This window comes from Opisthocomus hoazin, chromosome Z (assembly GCF_030867145.1).
Source record: "Opisthocomus hoazin isolate bOpiHoa1 chromosome Z, bOpiHoa1.hap1, whole genome shotgun sequence".
NCBI lineage: Eukaryota > Metazoa > Chordata > Aves > Opisthocomiformes > Opisthocomidae > Opisthocomus > Opisthocomus hoazin.
In genome coordinates, this window is record NC_134454.1 from 86,533,645 (window position 1) to 86,548,510 (window position 14,866).

At 40.2% G+C, this 14,866-nt stretch overlaps 1 protein-coding gene across 2 annotated transcripts in view; it reads left to right on the plus strand.

Moving 5' to 3' along the window:
• ARK2N (arkadia (RNF111) N-terminal like PKA signaling regulator 2N) overlaps positions 1-14,664 on the plus strand; it is a 48,350-nt gene extending 33,686 nt beyond the window's left edge. For both annotated transcript variants that reach the window (XM_075410945.1, XM_075410944.1), the window contains 3 exons: positions 3,962-4,144; positions 8,029-8,155; positions 11,708-14,664. In XM_075410945.1, coding sequence (XP_075267060.1) covers positions 3,962-4,144; positions 8,029-8,155; positions 11,708-11,891 — 494 coding nt within the window. In that variant the 3' untranslated portion in view covers positions 11,892-14,664. The remainder of the gene's footprint in view (positions 1-3,961; positions 4,145-8,028; positions 8,156-11,707) is intronic.
• Positions 14,665-14,866: the final 202 nt, after the last annotated feature.

Consider the following 14,866-nt stretch of genomic DNA (forward strand, 5'->3'; position numbering starts at 1 on the left):
TGCCTGCATTTAAGAAAGCTAATGAGAAGTAATGACTCAAAGGACTAAATTCCCCATTCGGGTTCTGCTAGCTAATACCTTTTGTTTCCTATGATAAAAGTACTGCTGTGCAGTGATACACAGCTGTTTCAGCGCAAAGGTGCAGTGCTTCTTAACAGGACCGCTGCTTTTGTCCTACAGCTGGAACTTTGTGGTCGATTCCCCCTCTTTGCTTGTGCTGCCATTATAATGAGTTAAGGGATGATGGATGGGAGTGTGGATCTTACAACACAGTTCAGATTGCTGAATGTTGAGATGTGACGCTATGAAAAGCATGGGAGTGGCTAGCAGATAAGAAACAAGTGAATTTTCTACATTGCAAGCTGAACATGGAAGCTGATATGTGTAGACCTGGATTTTTGTGCATGTGGCCTCCAATTCTACGCAGAATTAGTTTTTATGAGCTATGTAAATTAAGGGAGAATTGGACACTTGGAAATGGTGTCCCCGTGATGACCTCTGCCTCTGAATTCTTTTTTTTTTTTTTTTAATAAAGCAGTCTTTCCCTCCCCCTGCTAGCATTAAATGTCAGCAGCTGTATGTTGCTGCTGGTACTTATTAACTTTCAGCCTTGTTTTTTTTAAGCGTTTATTGCTTTAGAAATGAGTTAAAGCTTATCACCAGGGAAATGTAAGTCTTCAAGCTATCTTGGCTTCTCAAAAGACACGATTTTTCTTAAATAGATTGTTCAAATTACTGACTAGGGAACCTCCTAATTGTGCTACATTAAATTTTGATTCCGGCATGGCTTGTTTTGGTGCCTGTTTTTCTGTCTGTTGAAATCCTGTTACAGTCAGTAGTTACAAGGAGTGGCTCCGTTGTAAAGAAAAAATGGCAAGTTACAACTATGGTTGTAGTTAATCCTTTTACGTTTTCAGCCTGAAAACATGTTTTCACTTATTTCCTAGCTGAAGCCAGTTGTCCTTATTTCTTGGTACCACACATTCACTTTGCATCACATCATTGGCTGATCACATAGTCGGCTGGGGAAGTATTACGTATGTCCAAATGTAACCCCCCCCCTGTCCCATGCTTGTAGCACAAGCAACCAGGCTTTTGGGAGTGAAGGATTTTTAGAGGATTTTTTTTTAATATGCCTTCACTGCAACTTTCATCTAGTTGTCATTGTCTACAACTTATATATTGGTTTATTTATTGGTTGGTTGTTTTTTTTTTTTTTTTAAACACACATAGGCATTTATTGTTTATTTCTTCTTTTATACATGCTGAGAATCCTAGGATTTGTTGCAGCATCGTGGCTGTTATCTTGGCCCAGTTGGTCATTTACTGGTGATAGGTATGGATAACCCTGGTGTCAGGGGCCTTTCATTTCCAAACCTGATCCTGAAAGGCAAGGCTGAGAAAAGCGAAAATAGATCTCTGCTGTGATTGCTTTGTAAATAGGTGGCTTGTTTTTTTCTGGATTGTTAAATTGGTGGCTATTAACACTGACAAATGTAATTACGGTATGTAAATTATATTGAAAATATTTTTGTCTGTTTGATGTATACTAAATTTAAGCTAAGTTATAAGGTGTGCTGTTTGGAAGTGTGGAAGATACAAGAGTGGAGCTACAGATAACAAGTTTATGCTTGTATTTCCTACTGATGAAGACTTTCACACAAGTTATTTCTATGGGTAGGTGATGAGAATATCACTCTGCATGTATATACATTTATTATACATTTTTGCATGATTATACATGTAGGAGTGGTACAATTTTGACTTGAGACTATTGGTGCCTTTTGTCCAAATATAATTTTACTTGTGTAGACACGTCTATCTAAAATGAAGTTTTGCTTCTACTTTTGGAAACCTAAAGAAGCGAGAGAAACAAAGACCTGAAAGAACAGTACATAGCTCCCGAAGTTTTAGATAACCTATTGAAAGAATGGTCAAATAGTCAATATTGTACTTGACCCTCGTATCTTCTGCACTCGACTTTATTTTTATAGATCACATTATATATGTTCACTCTAAACTCTGATGATAAGACTGAAAGAAAACATGCCTCTCATGATTCAGTCCAGTTGTAACTTCTGCATGTAATTTAATCATCAGCTTTCACAAATAGTTAACTGAACATCAGCCAGCTTAATTTTGAACTTTGTATTCCATTATTTTGTAATTGCCTTGAAAAAGACAAAAATTGCCTTTCAGTTAATTATCAGGACTTCTTTTCCAGTCACCATCATCAGCGTTTCATGTTGCGAACAGTTTGGTCTTTACATTGGCATTTAACTACCCATTTATTTTTGTCGGGTCTGTTTTAAGTTGGTAATATAACATTGTTTTATGAAATTGTTGTTTTGAAGGCAGGTCTGCTCGGAAATATTTTGTGAATGTCTTCATACCGTGTTGCAAAACTGATCTTTAGTACAACTTGAGCAATTTGGTCACTCTTTAATGAAGTGTGTTGCTAATCACCAAATAAGCATTTCTTAAAATAGTGGGCTGAGTTATGTTTACAGGGACCAAGTTACAAAAAAACCCCAAACCCAAAAACCCAACCCTAATAACTTCAGTAGAAACAGTGTTTCGGAGAACTAAATTTGAAACTTTTAGTTCATCCTGTTCTTTGTGCCTTCAACAGCCGCTTAACACACCTAAAAGAAACCAGTCTTCCCCGAAAAGTCGTTTCATTTTATTCTTTGTTACCTTTAAAGATTTCTTGAGTCATTTTATAACTCTGAAGGTCCTATCTTCCTGAAGATATTGTTCGGGGGTTTTTTTTTCATATTATCCCATACAAATTATACCCGTTTTGTGTCATACCCACAACAAAAAAAGTCCTGAACTGCCAGATCTTCCTTGGAGTTAAAGAACTGCAGTAGCAAAGCTGCTCAGCTTTCGCCCAGCCTGTTTTTCTATTTCATTCTTGTTTTTGTGGAGGAAGTCTGGGCCCAAAGAAAGTTTGGATTTTGCCCTTTGGGGAGTGAGAACTTGCACCGCTTTCATCCACTCTGAGTCGAGAAGCTGTAGCTGAGAGGAGGCATCTGAGTTAAAATGTACATCCTTTCAGAATTATAATATTTATCCATTCTCTCTGCTTCCACATTGATCTCTGTCTTGAAATTGACTTTTTTTCTGAGCCTCTGCTGTTTCCAGGGTGCATTCCAATTATAAGTGATTTTCATTCCTCACAAAGAAAATAATCCATCCTAACAAAACAGACCAAAAATAGCTTTTTGTTATTCCTCGAAAATAGATTTCACAGTAATGTAAGCAATTTTCTCTCCCTCTTTCCCTCTTTGCTTTGGTGGCCAAGAGTGCATATGGTAATCCTACTGAATTAAAAACACATTTATTGCTGCACATTATAGTTTTGTTTCTTGTTATTCTTGATCTTAAAAAAAACAACATTAAAAACATTGCCATTTTGAAAAATTCCCCTGGCCTTGACAGGTAAATGTGGTGTAAGGAAAGTTGCCTAATGTTAAATTTATTGTCACTGGATCAGTTATATCAAAAAGTTAGTCTGATTCAATCAACCCTAAAGTAATGTAAGCTGTCACCTGAGTTTTGTAAAATTCTCTAGATGAAGTTCTTGTCTTGCCAAATTTAATGTCCTGTGACTTACTATTTTTTATTTAAAACTGAAGGTTTTATCCTTTTAAGATTGTAAATGTAACATTGTCAGATACAGGGATGTTTATGTGTTATTGTGAAAGATAATACAGAAATAACCGGTACATTGATAAATGTGTTTTTCTTACATTTGTGTTTTCTGTGTATGCAAAATGTCTCTGTAATCTCAGACTATGTTTGTTAACTGAAGTTTAATAATTCATATAATTTATGGTTCTTTAAGAGCTTCGTGTAGGAGCTTGCATTAATCCTTAAACAAATTATTTATACTTTTAAAGGTGTCTTTTGCAGTATGCTGATTTCTGATACCCATTGCTTCTCTCTCCTTCTGCAGATGGCCCTCCGGTTGTAGCTCATTACGATATATCCGACACGAATTCAGACCCCGAAGTGGTAAATGTGGACAATCTGTTGGCGGCTGCTGTAGTTCAAGAGCACAGTAATTCTTTAGGAAATCAAGACTCGGGATCTACCTGGAGAACCAGAGGGCTGCTAAATGAACGGAGTGCTGATGCAGGTTTGTTTCAGTTCTCTCCTTCTGACGCTTGTTCCAGCATCGCAGTCGGTGTCTCTCCCTTCCTTGCTTTCAGTATTTCTGTAGTTTATTCAGCTTTACAAGCAACTTGTGTGGATTTTGCAGTATAAACGGTATAGATGCTTATTAAAAAGTCTGACATTTATGCCAGTATACAGCTGATAAAAATTGACAAAGATGCCTGCAATGTATTTTTTGACACTAATTTTCTTAATTATTTTTCCTCCTACTTTTCCCTCTAATTACTTCTTGGAACTTAGGTCTGGGGTTTTGGTGGTTTTTTTTTTAAAATGAAAGTGAGCTAAGCTTGTTACTGAATGGTTGATTATGATGACCCATGCCACCTGCTAGTAAACCGATCATAATCGAATTTTAAATATTGTGATTGTGTGTGTCTTGTTTCTCTTTATGTCTTTAAAATATGAGCATGAATTAGTCCCATATTCCAGATGCACTTGTCTCATACCTTAGCAAACTGGACAGACCAGCATCAGCTAAAGATAAAGGGGGAAAAGGTGCTGGTGAGTGGGCTTAGCACCAAGAGGCAGCAAAGAAATTTCCTGCAAGAAAGCAAGAGCAGGAGTACTGTGAAAGAATTCAGAGAAGTTCCTGGAGCTCAGAATAATTGTTCAGCTTCGCTAAGTGCTTGCAGCTCTTTCCAAACAAAAGAGTTAAACAGCGACGTGAAATGCTACTGTGTTTTGGATGCAGAAAGCTGACAGACTATTTCCTATCAACTTCATCCCGCAGCCTTGTATGCCAACGTACTGCCTTCCTTTCCACTCATCTTTTTAATACACTGTTAAGTTTTTTAGCTGCAGAAGACACGGAGTCTTGCCTGCCGTGGTGGAGCACAGCAGACTTTTGTTTCATGCTGCGTTTTCCAAACATAAGCCTGCCAAGGGACACATATGCTGGAAGCATCCTGGTCGCTCTGGGCTACTTTGCAGTGTCTGTAAGGCTTAAAGAAAAACAGCTATGTGGCAGAGTTAGAGAGAGATGTTCCCTTATTGTGTAGTGGACAGGTCCATTATTTGAACATGAGAATCTGTCTTCAGTTGTTTTCGCTGTGGTCCGTGGCTGGATGTTCCAGTCTTTCTGAAGCTAGACGCTATTTTCTGAGCTCACTGGTTTTGTTTGCAGGGTAGCAGCTGACTGAGAGTTAGCTATTTGACCCCTAAGAAGCCCACTCCTTTCTTGCATGATTTATTAAACAGTTAGAACAGCTGAAATTATTATATAATGCTAATGGATTAGTACTTCAAAGGAGTGTAAAGAAATAAAAAGTAATCTTTCTTACCAAGCTTTCTTCCGCTTTCTGCTTACGAGTACAATGCTGCGGTGAAGGTAGAAATTTGTGTTCCTTCCTCCACCTGTATCCAAGGGGACTTGCAAGGAAGACGTTGCCAGGGAAAAGAAAATCAGAAAACTTCAAGAAACTTCTTCATCCCTGACCCTATGGGAACGTGTCCAGACAAATTTGCCCCTGGTGCTGCGGCCATTTCGATGTCTGAAAGGATGAATCTCTTTCTTTCTTCTTGCATGCACCTTGCCCCAGAGCCCTGTAGCCTCCATACGCCTCTGACTGCGCGTTTGTCAGTACTGGCCTTTTCTTACCGTGTCTGCGCGTCTGGAAAGTGGAATTTTCAAGTCTTGCATCTGGTTCCCAGATTTAATCTGTGGCCAGTATCTAGTTTAACAGATGTTAAATTATGTGTTCCCATGGGAAAAGAACAACATAAGCTTTATCTAAGTGAAAAATCTTATTAGGACACACTATCGCATCTTTGTGCCTGGGCAAATATTTGGGGCTGTTTTGCAAGCCCTGATGTTGTAGGGCAAACAAAACACCTCCTTTGGGCATCATCCTAATGTTTGTGCAAAGGAATTAACAGCCTGGGAATGCTGTTAGCCATGAAATTTGTATGGCCAGAGGCTGTAAATCTATCTGTGTGTTATAATCCTGATTTACACGCAGCTACTGTTGCAATATTTACTCTGCTAATCATGGTTTCTCTAGAGCTAATTCCTTTTTTGTTGTCTGAACTTGAAGCTATGGTAATATGTGAAAGCTCTTTTGAGGCTCCCATCTCTATTTCTGGGGATTCATTCTGGGGCTGTTTAAGAGCTGCTTTGCCACCCTGCCAGACATTACAGAATGCAGTACATCGTTAATACGATGTCTTAAGGCAGGTTGACACCCATACCAGTGTCCGTGAAGCAGTGACCGGGGTCGTGCTGCTGTTCTGTTGTCCATGCCGTAGCAGCAGCGATGCTGGGGAGCGGGGCATTGCAAATCGCTGTGGCGGTGATCACGTAAAGCGCCCGGTTGGCGTCTCCAGCACGTGAATCAAAGCCTCTGAGCACTTCCAGCTCACCTTTCACACTGTACCCAGCTGCCTCTAATAAAGAAACATCCGTGACCCATCTGGGGACTTCCTGGCAGTCCATGAGATTTGCCAAGGACCATTCAGCTGAACTGTAACGTTAGGAAAAGTCTGCCTGGGCTATTAATTCATTTGAAATTCAGCTGACAAATCTTTTCTGTCTTGTGAGGTGGGAACTCCTCCTTGGGGGGTACCTGGCAGCACACCAGTTCCCTTCCCTTGCTAACCCTGATAAGGTGGTGCAGCAAGGCTCTTCGCTTTCCAAAATCCAAAAGTACGGTATGGGCTATGTCCTTCTGTTTGCTTGCATCTTTTCCGAGTGCTTTAAGCGATTATTAGAAGGTTTCCCTGGCACTTGTTTGAAGTTTAATTTCATCTTTCTGTGTCGTCTTGATCTACCTGCAGGTGTAATCAGTTCTGCGTGTTTGCACACCTTTGAAATTCTGTGGATCATTATTGCATCCTCCTCCTCTCGTCTTTGAAGAGGTGTCCAGTCAGGCTAGATATACATAATATAGTCTCTCTAATCTCAAATTTCCTGCTTGACAAATGATTCTTCCCCTGTGTAACACAGCTGAGTGGTTTCCAAGAAGTACATAGTCTTGTCTGCTTCACGGTGCCCAGCATCCCCTAGGTTACTGCTAAAGAGAGACAGTAGAAATAAGCTTCTTTTTTCTTTCCCCTTCTTTTTAGGCTGGGGAAAAAAAAAAAAAAGAAGTTACCTCTTTTTATTTTTAATTCATTTTTTTAGTAATTTATTTTCTCTAAAACAAATAATTTTGGCTGGTTTGTTTTCTCCGCGCAAGTATTATTTAATATGTCGCAACCCAGCTTCACTAACTGTGGTGAGGAACCTTGTTAGCGGTACTTGGCAGAAAAGACCAAACCTGCCACACTTGGGAGTATTTAGAGAGGACAAGGATTTGTAGTAATGCCAGAGCAGATGTGTGAAGAAGTGTGACCAGAAGCTGATGGTTTTGTTGGGTTTTTTTCCCATTGCCCAGCTTCCCCTACTTTTTTTTAATAAAAAGATAATAAATTAATTTTCCTTGGTGTGTGTGTGATGTTTCTGTCCAGTGTGTAGGCTTTGCTTGCCACAGCATCACGGAGTTTGAGACATGGACAACAGATTGGCTTGTTTCTTTATTTCAGAGAGGCTTAGGTGCAGTCTAGCTCTTAGCGTTGTTGTAAAATAACAGCTGGAAAGCCTGATTACAGCACGTGTTCTTGATGCGGTAGTCGGGCTTTGTTCACATTTGTGTGACAACACCATCACTAGAGCTGCTGAGACTGGATAAATCCAGTGACCGTCCGGTATCAAGCGACAAACTGAAAGTTGGATAAATTGATCTAAGAAGATTTTCCAATCTCAGTGTTTCAGTCTTTTTTTCTTCGCTTGGGAAATTCCTTTTCCAGCTGATTTCTCAGTTGTGTAAGCTGTTAAACATTGGCTGTATTTGCATTTTCCCCCATCTACAGGCCATTTGGATCCAGGCTTCCTTGCAAGTGACAAAACCTCTTCTGGTAATCCCCAGATCAATGAAGAAATTAATATTGCCTCTTCTGATAGTGAAGTAGAGATTGTTGGAGTTCAGGAACATGCCAGGTATGAATTCCCTTTCCTTGCTTTTTTCACTTCTAATATGTCTTTCATTTTATCAGAATATCTGTATTGCCAAAATAAATAAAGAAAAAACTGCTGACTTCGACTTCTGTAGTTATCATTCTATGACTGATGCCCAAAAGGTAGCAAACAGCGCACTTTTTTTTTTTCTATTCTGCTGGTCCCGGCAGTATCAGAATGTCTTTTTCTTTAGAACATTATCAACTTCATGTGTATTCAGATTAAGCTTGTGATTTGATATCAAACATTAACAGTTTAAACTTATGTAGTATTAAGATACCAAATACTGAGATACCAAATTTATATAGATCAGCATCAGGAATCACTGTTAGGGATTCAGATTTTAAGGGTTTGTGCGAATATGCAAATACATCAACAAAAATACTCACGTGGGTGCATTAAGCATTTAATCAGCTTCCAGTATATTTAATTAATCAGTAGTTGTAAAAATACTATCAACTTTTCAGTGGCTAATGTCATAAACTTTAGATTCAAGATATGAGAGAGTTCAAACCCCCAAAGTCGATGAGGGTAAGGAAGCCAGAGGTTTCTCTCAAGCTCACATCAAGCTGTCCAGCTGTGCTTCAGCTGTTGTTCTTGATAAGCATTTTTTGGTGTTACCCTTCATCTTTAGTCTGTGACCTTTCCTTGGCTTAAGGTGTTACGAAGCAGTTGAACAAGACTGGTATTTTCATATAGTGTGGAGGGTCAATTGATGTTAATTTTGTATTATTATTATTGTTGGAGGGTTTATTTGGTGTTAATTTGGTATTGTACAGACAAGTTCTTTCTAAAACTAGTCTGTTGCCTGGTGGATGCTTGGAGGCGGAAAAGGGGTGTGAGGGACAAGGAGCAGACCTGTTCCTTGTTGTCCCTTCACTGCATCTTTCTCGATGATAGGAAGAAAGAAAGTGTGCAGGACCCAGTTAGCCAGGCAGGAAACTCTACAGATAGTATGGGCACAGTCCAGGGCGGCTGGATGTGAAAAAAGAAAACTTTAAGGTGCCGAAGGACGAGGGAGGTTTAGTCTTTGCTTTTGGAATAGTGAAAGTCCTTGTATGGCTAACCCTTTTGGAAGAAACTGATTCCTTAGCAGTAGCTCTCCTGGCTGTTCGTCCAGCAGAACCAAGGCTTGGAGGATCCTTGTCCTAACGGTAAGCAGTGTGGACTCGTCCTCTGATAGCAGTTTGTGTAAATCTGCCTCGCACTACGTCCGTGCAACCCTTCTGCTTGAGGTCTGCTGTCCAAAAGCTTTCCATGCTGCTTGCCTCGATAATATTTACTGTGTACAAGAATAGAAATATTAAGTAAATGCAGAGTTGCTGTTTAAAATCAGTTTTAGTAGATATGGACTGAAATACCTTCAGGAAAGACAGACTTAAAGCACACTTTTGTGCTTTCCTTTGCTCATGTAACCATCTGCCATCTCCCAAAGACGACTTTTTACCGGCTCTGTTGAATACTCACACGTTTCAGTTATTCGAATCCTATTTAGAAGTTTGTTTCTCTTGCAGGTCTAGGCTTGCAGTTACGAAGTATTGATGGGCTTCTGGCTGGGTTGTCGTTTGGAAAAGGTTTAGGTTTTTGATCAGTATTTTTTGCATGCTTAGTTAGTATGGTGTTCGGATTCAGTTCTTTTGCTCACACTGTTCTTTTGTTGTGCTCCATATTCCACGTCATCATTGGACTGGCATGAGTCATGACACCCTAGACTTTGTCCATCATGTGTAGTTTTCCAGATTGCTAGGGAATTGGTGGTGTTTCTCAACATTTAAATATTATTTGGGATCTACTTAGGACACCAAGTAATGTTTTTCACTTTGTTTAATTTTTCTCCAATAGATTTTTTTTTTTTATCATACATGCATATAAAACAGTCTTCCGCTGTTTTTTCCTAGGTTTCCCACACACACACACTCCTTTTATCGTTGCCTTAACTTCGTATCTTCCATTAGCTACAGATTGGGAAGCATGTTCCCTAAGCTGGTGTTTGACTGAATGTTTTGCTCTTGGCTGCTTGTGTGACTTGTTTGAGGATAAACACTTTTATTTTCATGAGGTATCATTTCTGTGAGGTGATATATAGCTTGCCTTTTGTCATGTTCAGGGAGAAAAGTTAGTATTAGCTTTGCCTAAGCACTGAGGGAGTTCCAGTCTCTTCTTACTTATGACTCTTATTCTTTGTAGATATGTACTTTAAGTATGTATTTTTAAGACTGAGGAAGTAATAAAAAAGTCATTCTGAACATCACATCCAGAACTAAATAGCGTATCTGAGAAGGAAATGAGACGTTTGTATTCAGAGAAGTTAGAGCTCAGAGAATGAGATTTTTTCATTCTACTTCATTAAATTCTACCCAGAGCCAAGAGAGAGATGAGCATAACATGAGTAGTTCTGGAGAAAATAAATTGCACTACCTTAAATTCTAACAAAGAAAATGTAAATGTAAGAGATATTTGACCAGTGCAGAAAACCCGGGTTCCTGAAACACCTGCCTTCACAAGGAAATGGGACAAGGTTACTCCAGCAGCCAAGCATCTCCTGCTGACGTGTGCAGCCAGGAGCAGCTACGGCCACCACCAGCGCTTACAAGAGGAAGACAATTTTTGGAGCACCAAGTGTAAAGTTTTACTAGCACCTGTTTAAGATTTACAGCTGGAAATGGAGTGATCATCTTAAAGACTCCCCTAAGTTCTTGTCATCGCTTCATCATATAACAAGATTAGTCTATCTTCCGTTGTGGTTTTTTTCTAGTTATTGTTAGCTTGTACTTCAATTGTGACGTGTCTACTATGAATATAATAGGTAAAAATACCGTGTGAATAAGTAGGTATGCACCTCACTTCAGCAAGGCACTTGTGTTCTTATCTTTAAACGCATGATTTAGTCTCATTGACTATAATCACTGAAAGCTTAAATGTTGTGCTGAAGTGGGGCTGTACTGTTAGCGGTGAGCGTTTCCCAGCCTGTTTGCGTTTTGTAGTTAAGAAGACCAAAGGAAAATCAAGCGTAATGGCTGTAAGGTAATTACAAGATGTCTCTTGTAATTATTGTAATCAAAGTCTCGTAATGCCCTTATTTTAACATGGTTTTGATTTCGTATAGAAAGACAGCCTTCCTCTATGTCTCATCAACCTTCACTTAAAATTTTTCTCTTTTTAAAAGTCCAGTGGGTAAAACTACTAGTAGGAAACTGTGCTTCTGAATAATGCGTGGAACGACACAGGATGGGGCAGGCTGCTTCAAGATCCTTGGGATCCACGCACATGTTCTCTAAGGAATATCACTTTACAGCCACTGGCAGAATTCAGTTCTTGGAAATAATTTAATCCCCTCCACCACCCCCAAGTTTAAGGTTGGCCTCAGATCTGTTTACTGGGTACTTACGGTGTCGTGGACTCTGCGGATGGAAAATCCACAAGGACGTTTTGGAGAGGGACGTGTTAACAAGACGCCTAAGTGATAAACCGCTGCGGCTAAGAGTGCCAGAATGCCACAGTGGCTTTAATGCCGTGTCTTTTGCCTTGCTGCAGGTGTGTGCATCCCCGGGGAGGTGTGATTCAGAGTGTGTCTTCCTGGAAGCACGGCTCAGGCTCACAGTACACGAACGCTCAGCAAACATGGACAGCTGTGACTCCCCAGCAGAACTGGTCTTCGCCCCCAGAAGTAGTAGACCTCACGCTGGATGAGGATACCAGACGCAAATATCTACTGTAACGCGGTGTCGCTGTGTGTGTGTCCCCACCCCTCCTCCCCTTTGTGGCACAGAAGTTCTTTGTTAAAGCTTCGGCTTCAGAAGCCCTGTTCCGGGCATTACAAAGTTCAAACAAAGTTTTTCATTTCCATAAGAATGTAGTATAATTTCAATACCATTTAAAATGTTTTTGCCTTCTCAGCGGAGGATTCCTCCCAGACTAAAAGCCAATAGCTCCAAATTTAAAACACATCTACAGTTACTAACCCGTGCGTGTCCATTGGAAGAAATAACTGTGTGCAAGCTTGTGTCCTCACACCCTTTCCCACCTCCAACTTCAGTACGTTTTTAATTTATCAGTATATTGAGTTTGTTAGTAGAAGTTAGTGTTTTGCTGTGTGAGCATCAGTGATTTTGAGAGATGCTGTGTCCTCACTGATTTCAGTGGAATTGGGGGTATTCAACACTTCTGAAAATTGGGCCAAGAGTATTTTTACTGATTTGGTTTTGCTACCAGCAGGAGGGACTGTCTTTAATACAAACGGCCCAAGACATATGCACTGAACAGCTTTTAATTAAAGGATTTTTATTTTCCATATAATTTATGGTTTACACGCTTTTCAGTGCTGAGTCTTCTGTCTGCTTGACTACTGTGTTTCACTGAGCGTTTCCCACAGCTTGTTACGGTTTAAAATAGTAATAGTAGTGACTTAGTAGCAGCTGATCATTGCAAAAGCACAAGAAAACAAAAAGTAATAAAAAAGGCCCAGCACTCCTTTCCTCTTTAAATATAGCTGAACTTTTTTTACATAGATCCGAGTCTTGCCTGGAGTAGGAGAAGGAGAGAAATGAAACATTTTTCCCGTAATCCTCATTTCTGCTGTTGCTTATTTGCTTCATTGACCATCTCAAAAAAAACCCCAGAACAACCCCAGAACAAACCTGGCAAAGCCCCCGTCTGGCAAAGCACTTCAGCAGCCGCGTAGCATCCAGCTCAGCTCGCAGACGCTGGTGGGGCCATTCAGGCGCTTAAAACTCTGTCCTAAAAGTTGTTGCAGGACCGGGGCTTAAGGTTGTGATCTGTTGGAGTTTTTTTTATTTTCAAACTAGATCTGCACCGTTTTTCCTGACTTTCAGTCATGTCTCTTATCCTAGTTTTATAAGCGTTTTTAGGGTATGGACCAGGAAACACTCTCTACCAGAATATTCACCAAAATCAGTGGAACTACTGACTTGAGCAGGCTGCAGTTTCTGTAGTGTGTATGGAAATTCCTGCCCCTCATCTGTCGTTTTGAGCCTTTCTCAAGGCAAAAACCAAAGATTAGATTTTAACAAGATGATATTCACTTTAAATGTCTATTGTGCAATTAAAATGTTGCTTTGTATTCAAAATGTTTCTAGTGGGAATTTTTGTACAGCTCTATCATCAGATTTTTTTGCCAATTTAGGCTGACCAGGGGGTAGTCAGGACATGGGAAGTTCTGTTTTCTTTTTGTGTTGGCTGGTTTCTAAATTTATTTGGCTTCCAAGGATTTTATCTGTGGGCAAGAAAAATAAATAAAATTACCTATGTTGTCACATGACTTAAAGGAAAAAAAAAACACCACCCAGCAGTGGTGGTACACTTGGTAACAAACAGCTTTTTTCCTTAATGAGCAGAGCGGTTACGACTGCACTTTAAAGAACAACCAGGCAAGGGATTGATACTGCGATTTCAGGCTTCCTAAAACGTTGAACATTAAGTGTATTGCATGGCCAGAAAAACGTCCGTGGTGCTTCTAGTGACCGATTTCTTTCTCTGGGGGTGGGAGGGAGGGAGGGAGCGTCGCGTGGATGGAGCCCTCTCGCCTTGCGGGAGGGAACAGCCCCGCGCCGCTGTGTCGGTGGTGGCTGTCGGTCCTTCCTCCTCGTGTTCCCGTCGCGCGGCTCGGCCGTCGCGCCGGCGGGCGAGCGCGCGTGCTGCAACGGTGGCTTTGGAACGGTGGTTCAGTGTGGCTGCTGTTTCCTGTTTCACAGAGCCCGTTGAAGATCGGTTTTTAAGAAAGCTGCAGGGACCCACTTGTCGTCCTTCCACGAAAAATGCAAACTAACTCTTGTTTTTCAGTTTGTATATGATGTGACTTCCATGTATATATAAAAGCGACTGCGTCCTAACCAAACTTCCTCCAATTGTGCACTGTGTTTGTTTAAACAATTCATGTATTGTAGTCTGATGCAGGTTTTATTTTATTTAAAACACTACGTATTTTCTCTCATCCTTCACAAATTTGAAAGGGTAGTGACGTGAAAACCACAATCACTGGATAGCTAGGAAGTGGTTTTGTTTTATTTTTCTTTCTTTCTTTTTGTTTTTTTTTTAAAGAGAGCAAAATGTGCCTGAATGGTTTTGCTCTTCTCAGCTGGAAAGAGAAAAGCTAGCTGTTTTATGGCTAAGAACCAGTGCGCTCGGGGCCTGATCCAGCACCCACTGGAGCCGATGCGGGGCTTTCCACCGACTCGAGCGTGCATTGGCTCAAGCCCTCCATGATTTAGCGGTTCCTGAGTTGCTGGAGTGTGAACTTGGAATCTTCTGTAGCGAAGATGAATCATTGCTTAGAATATAAATGTTTAAAACGTGCAACTCTAATTAAAAAATTTCATTCTTCTCGACACTCATTATTTAGTTCTCAGTTTCCATCTAGTATTTAATGGTCTTTGGAGAAAAAATAATAAAACAGAGTGTTATATATATATATAAATATATATATTTTTGGTGCAAGATGAGACCTTCTGTTTTTTGAAACAAGTCTGTAGCATAAAGGTTAAACTATTTTAAGACAAAATAAAATAGAGTGTATTATTTAAACAATATCAACTTGTTTGGGATTTTTTCCCCCCCACTTTCATTCAGTACGCTGCTGTTTGTCACATCTCCAAAACAAAGCCTTAAACTCTGGGAGTGGGCGACAGCCGCCACATTTCAGCCCTGTTCCCTGCTGCGATGCGTTTAATTTTGAAG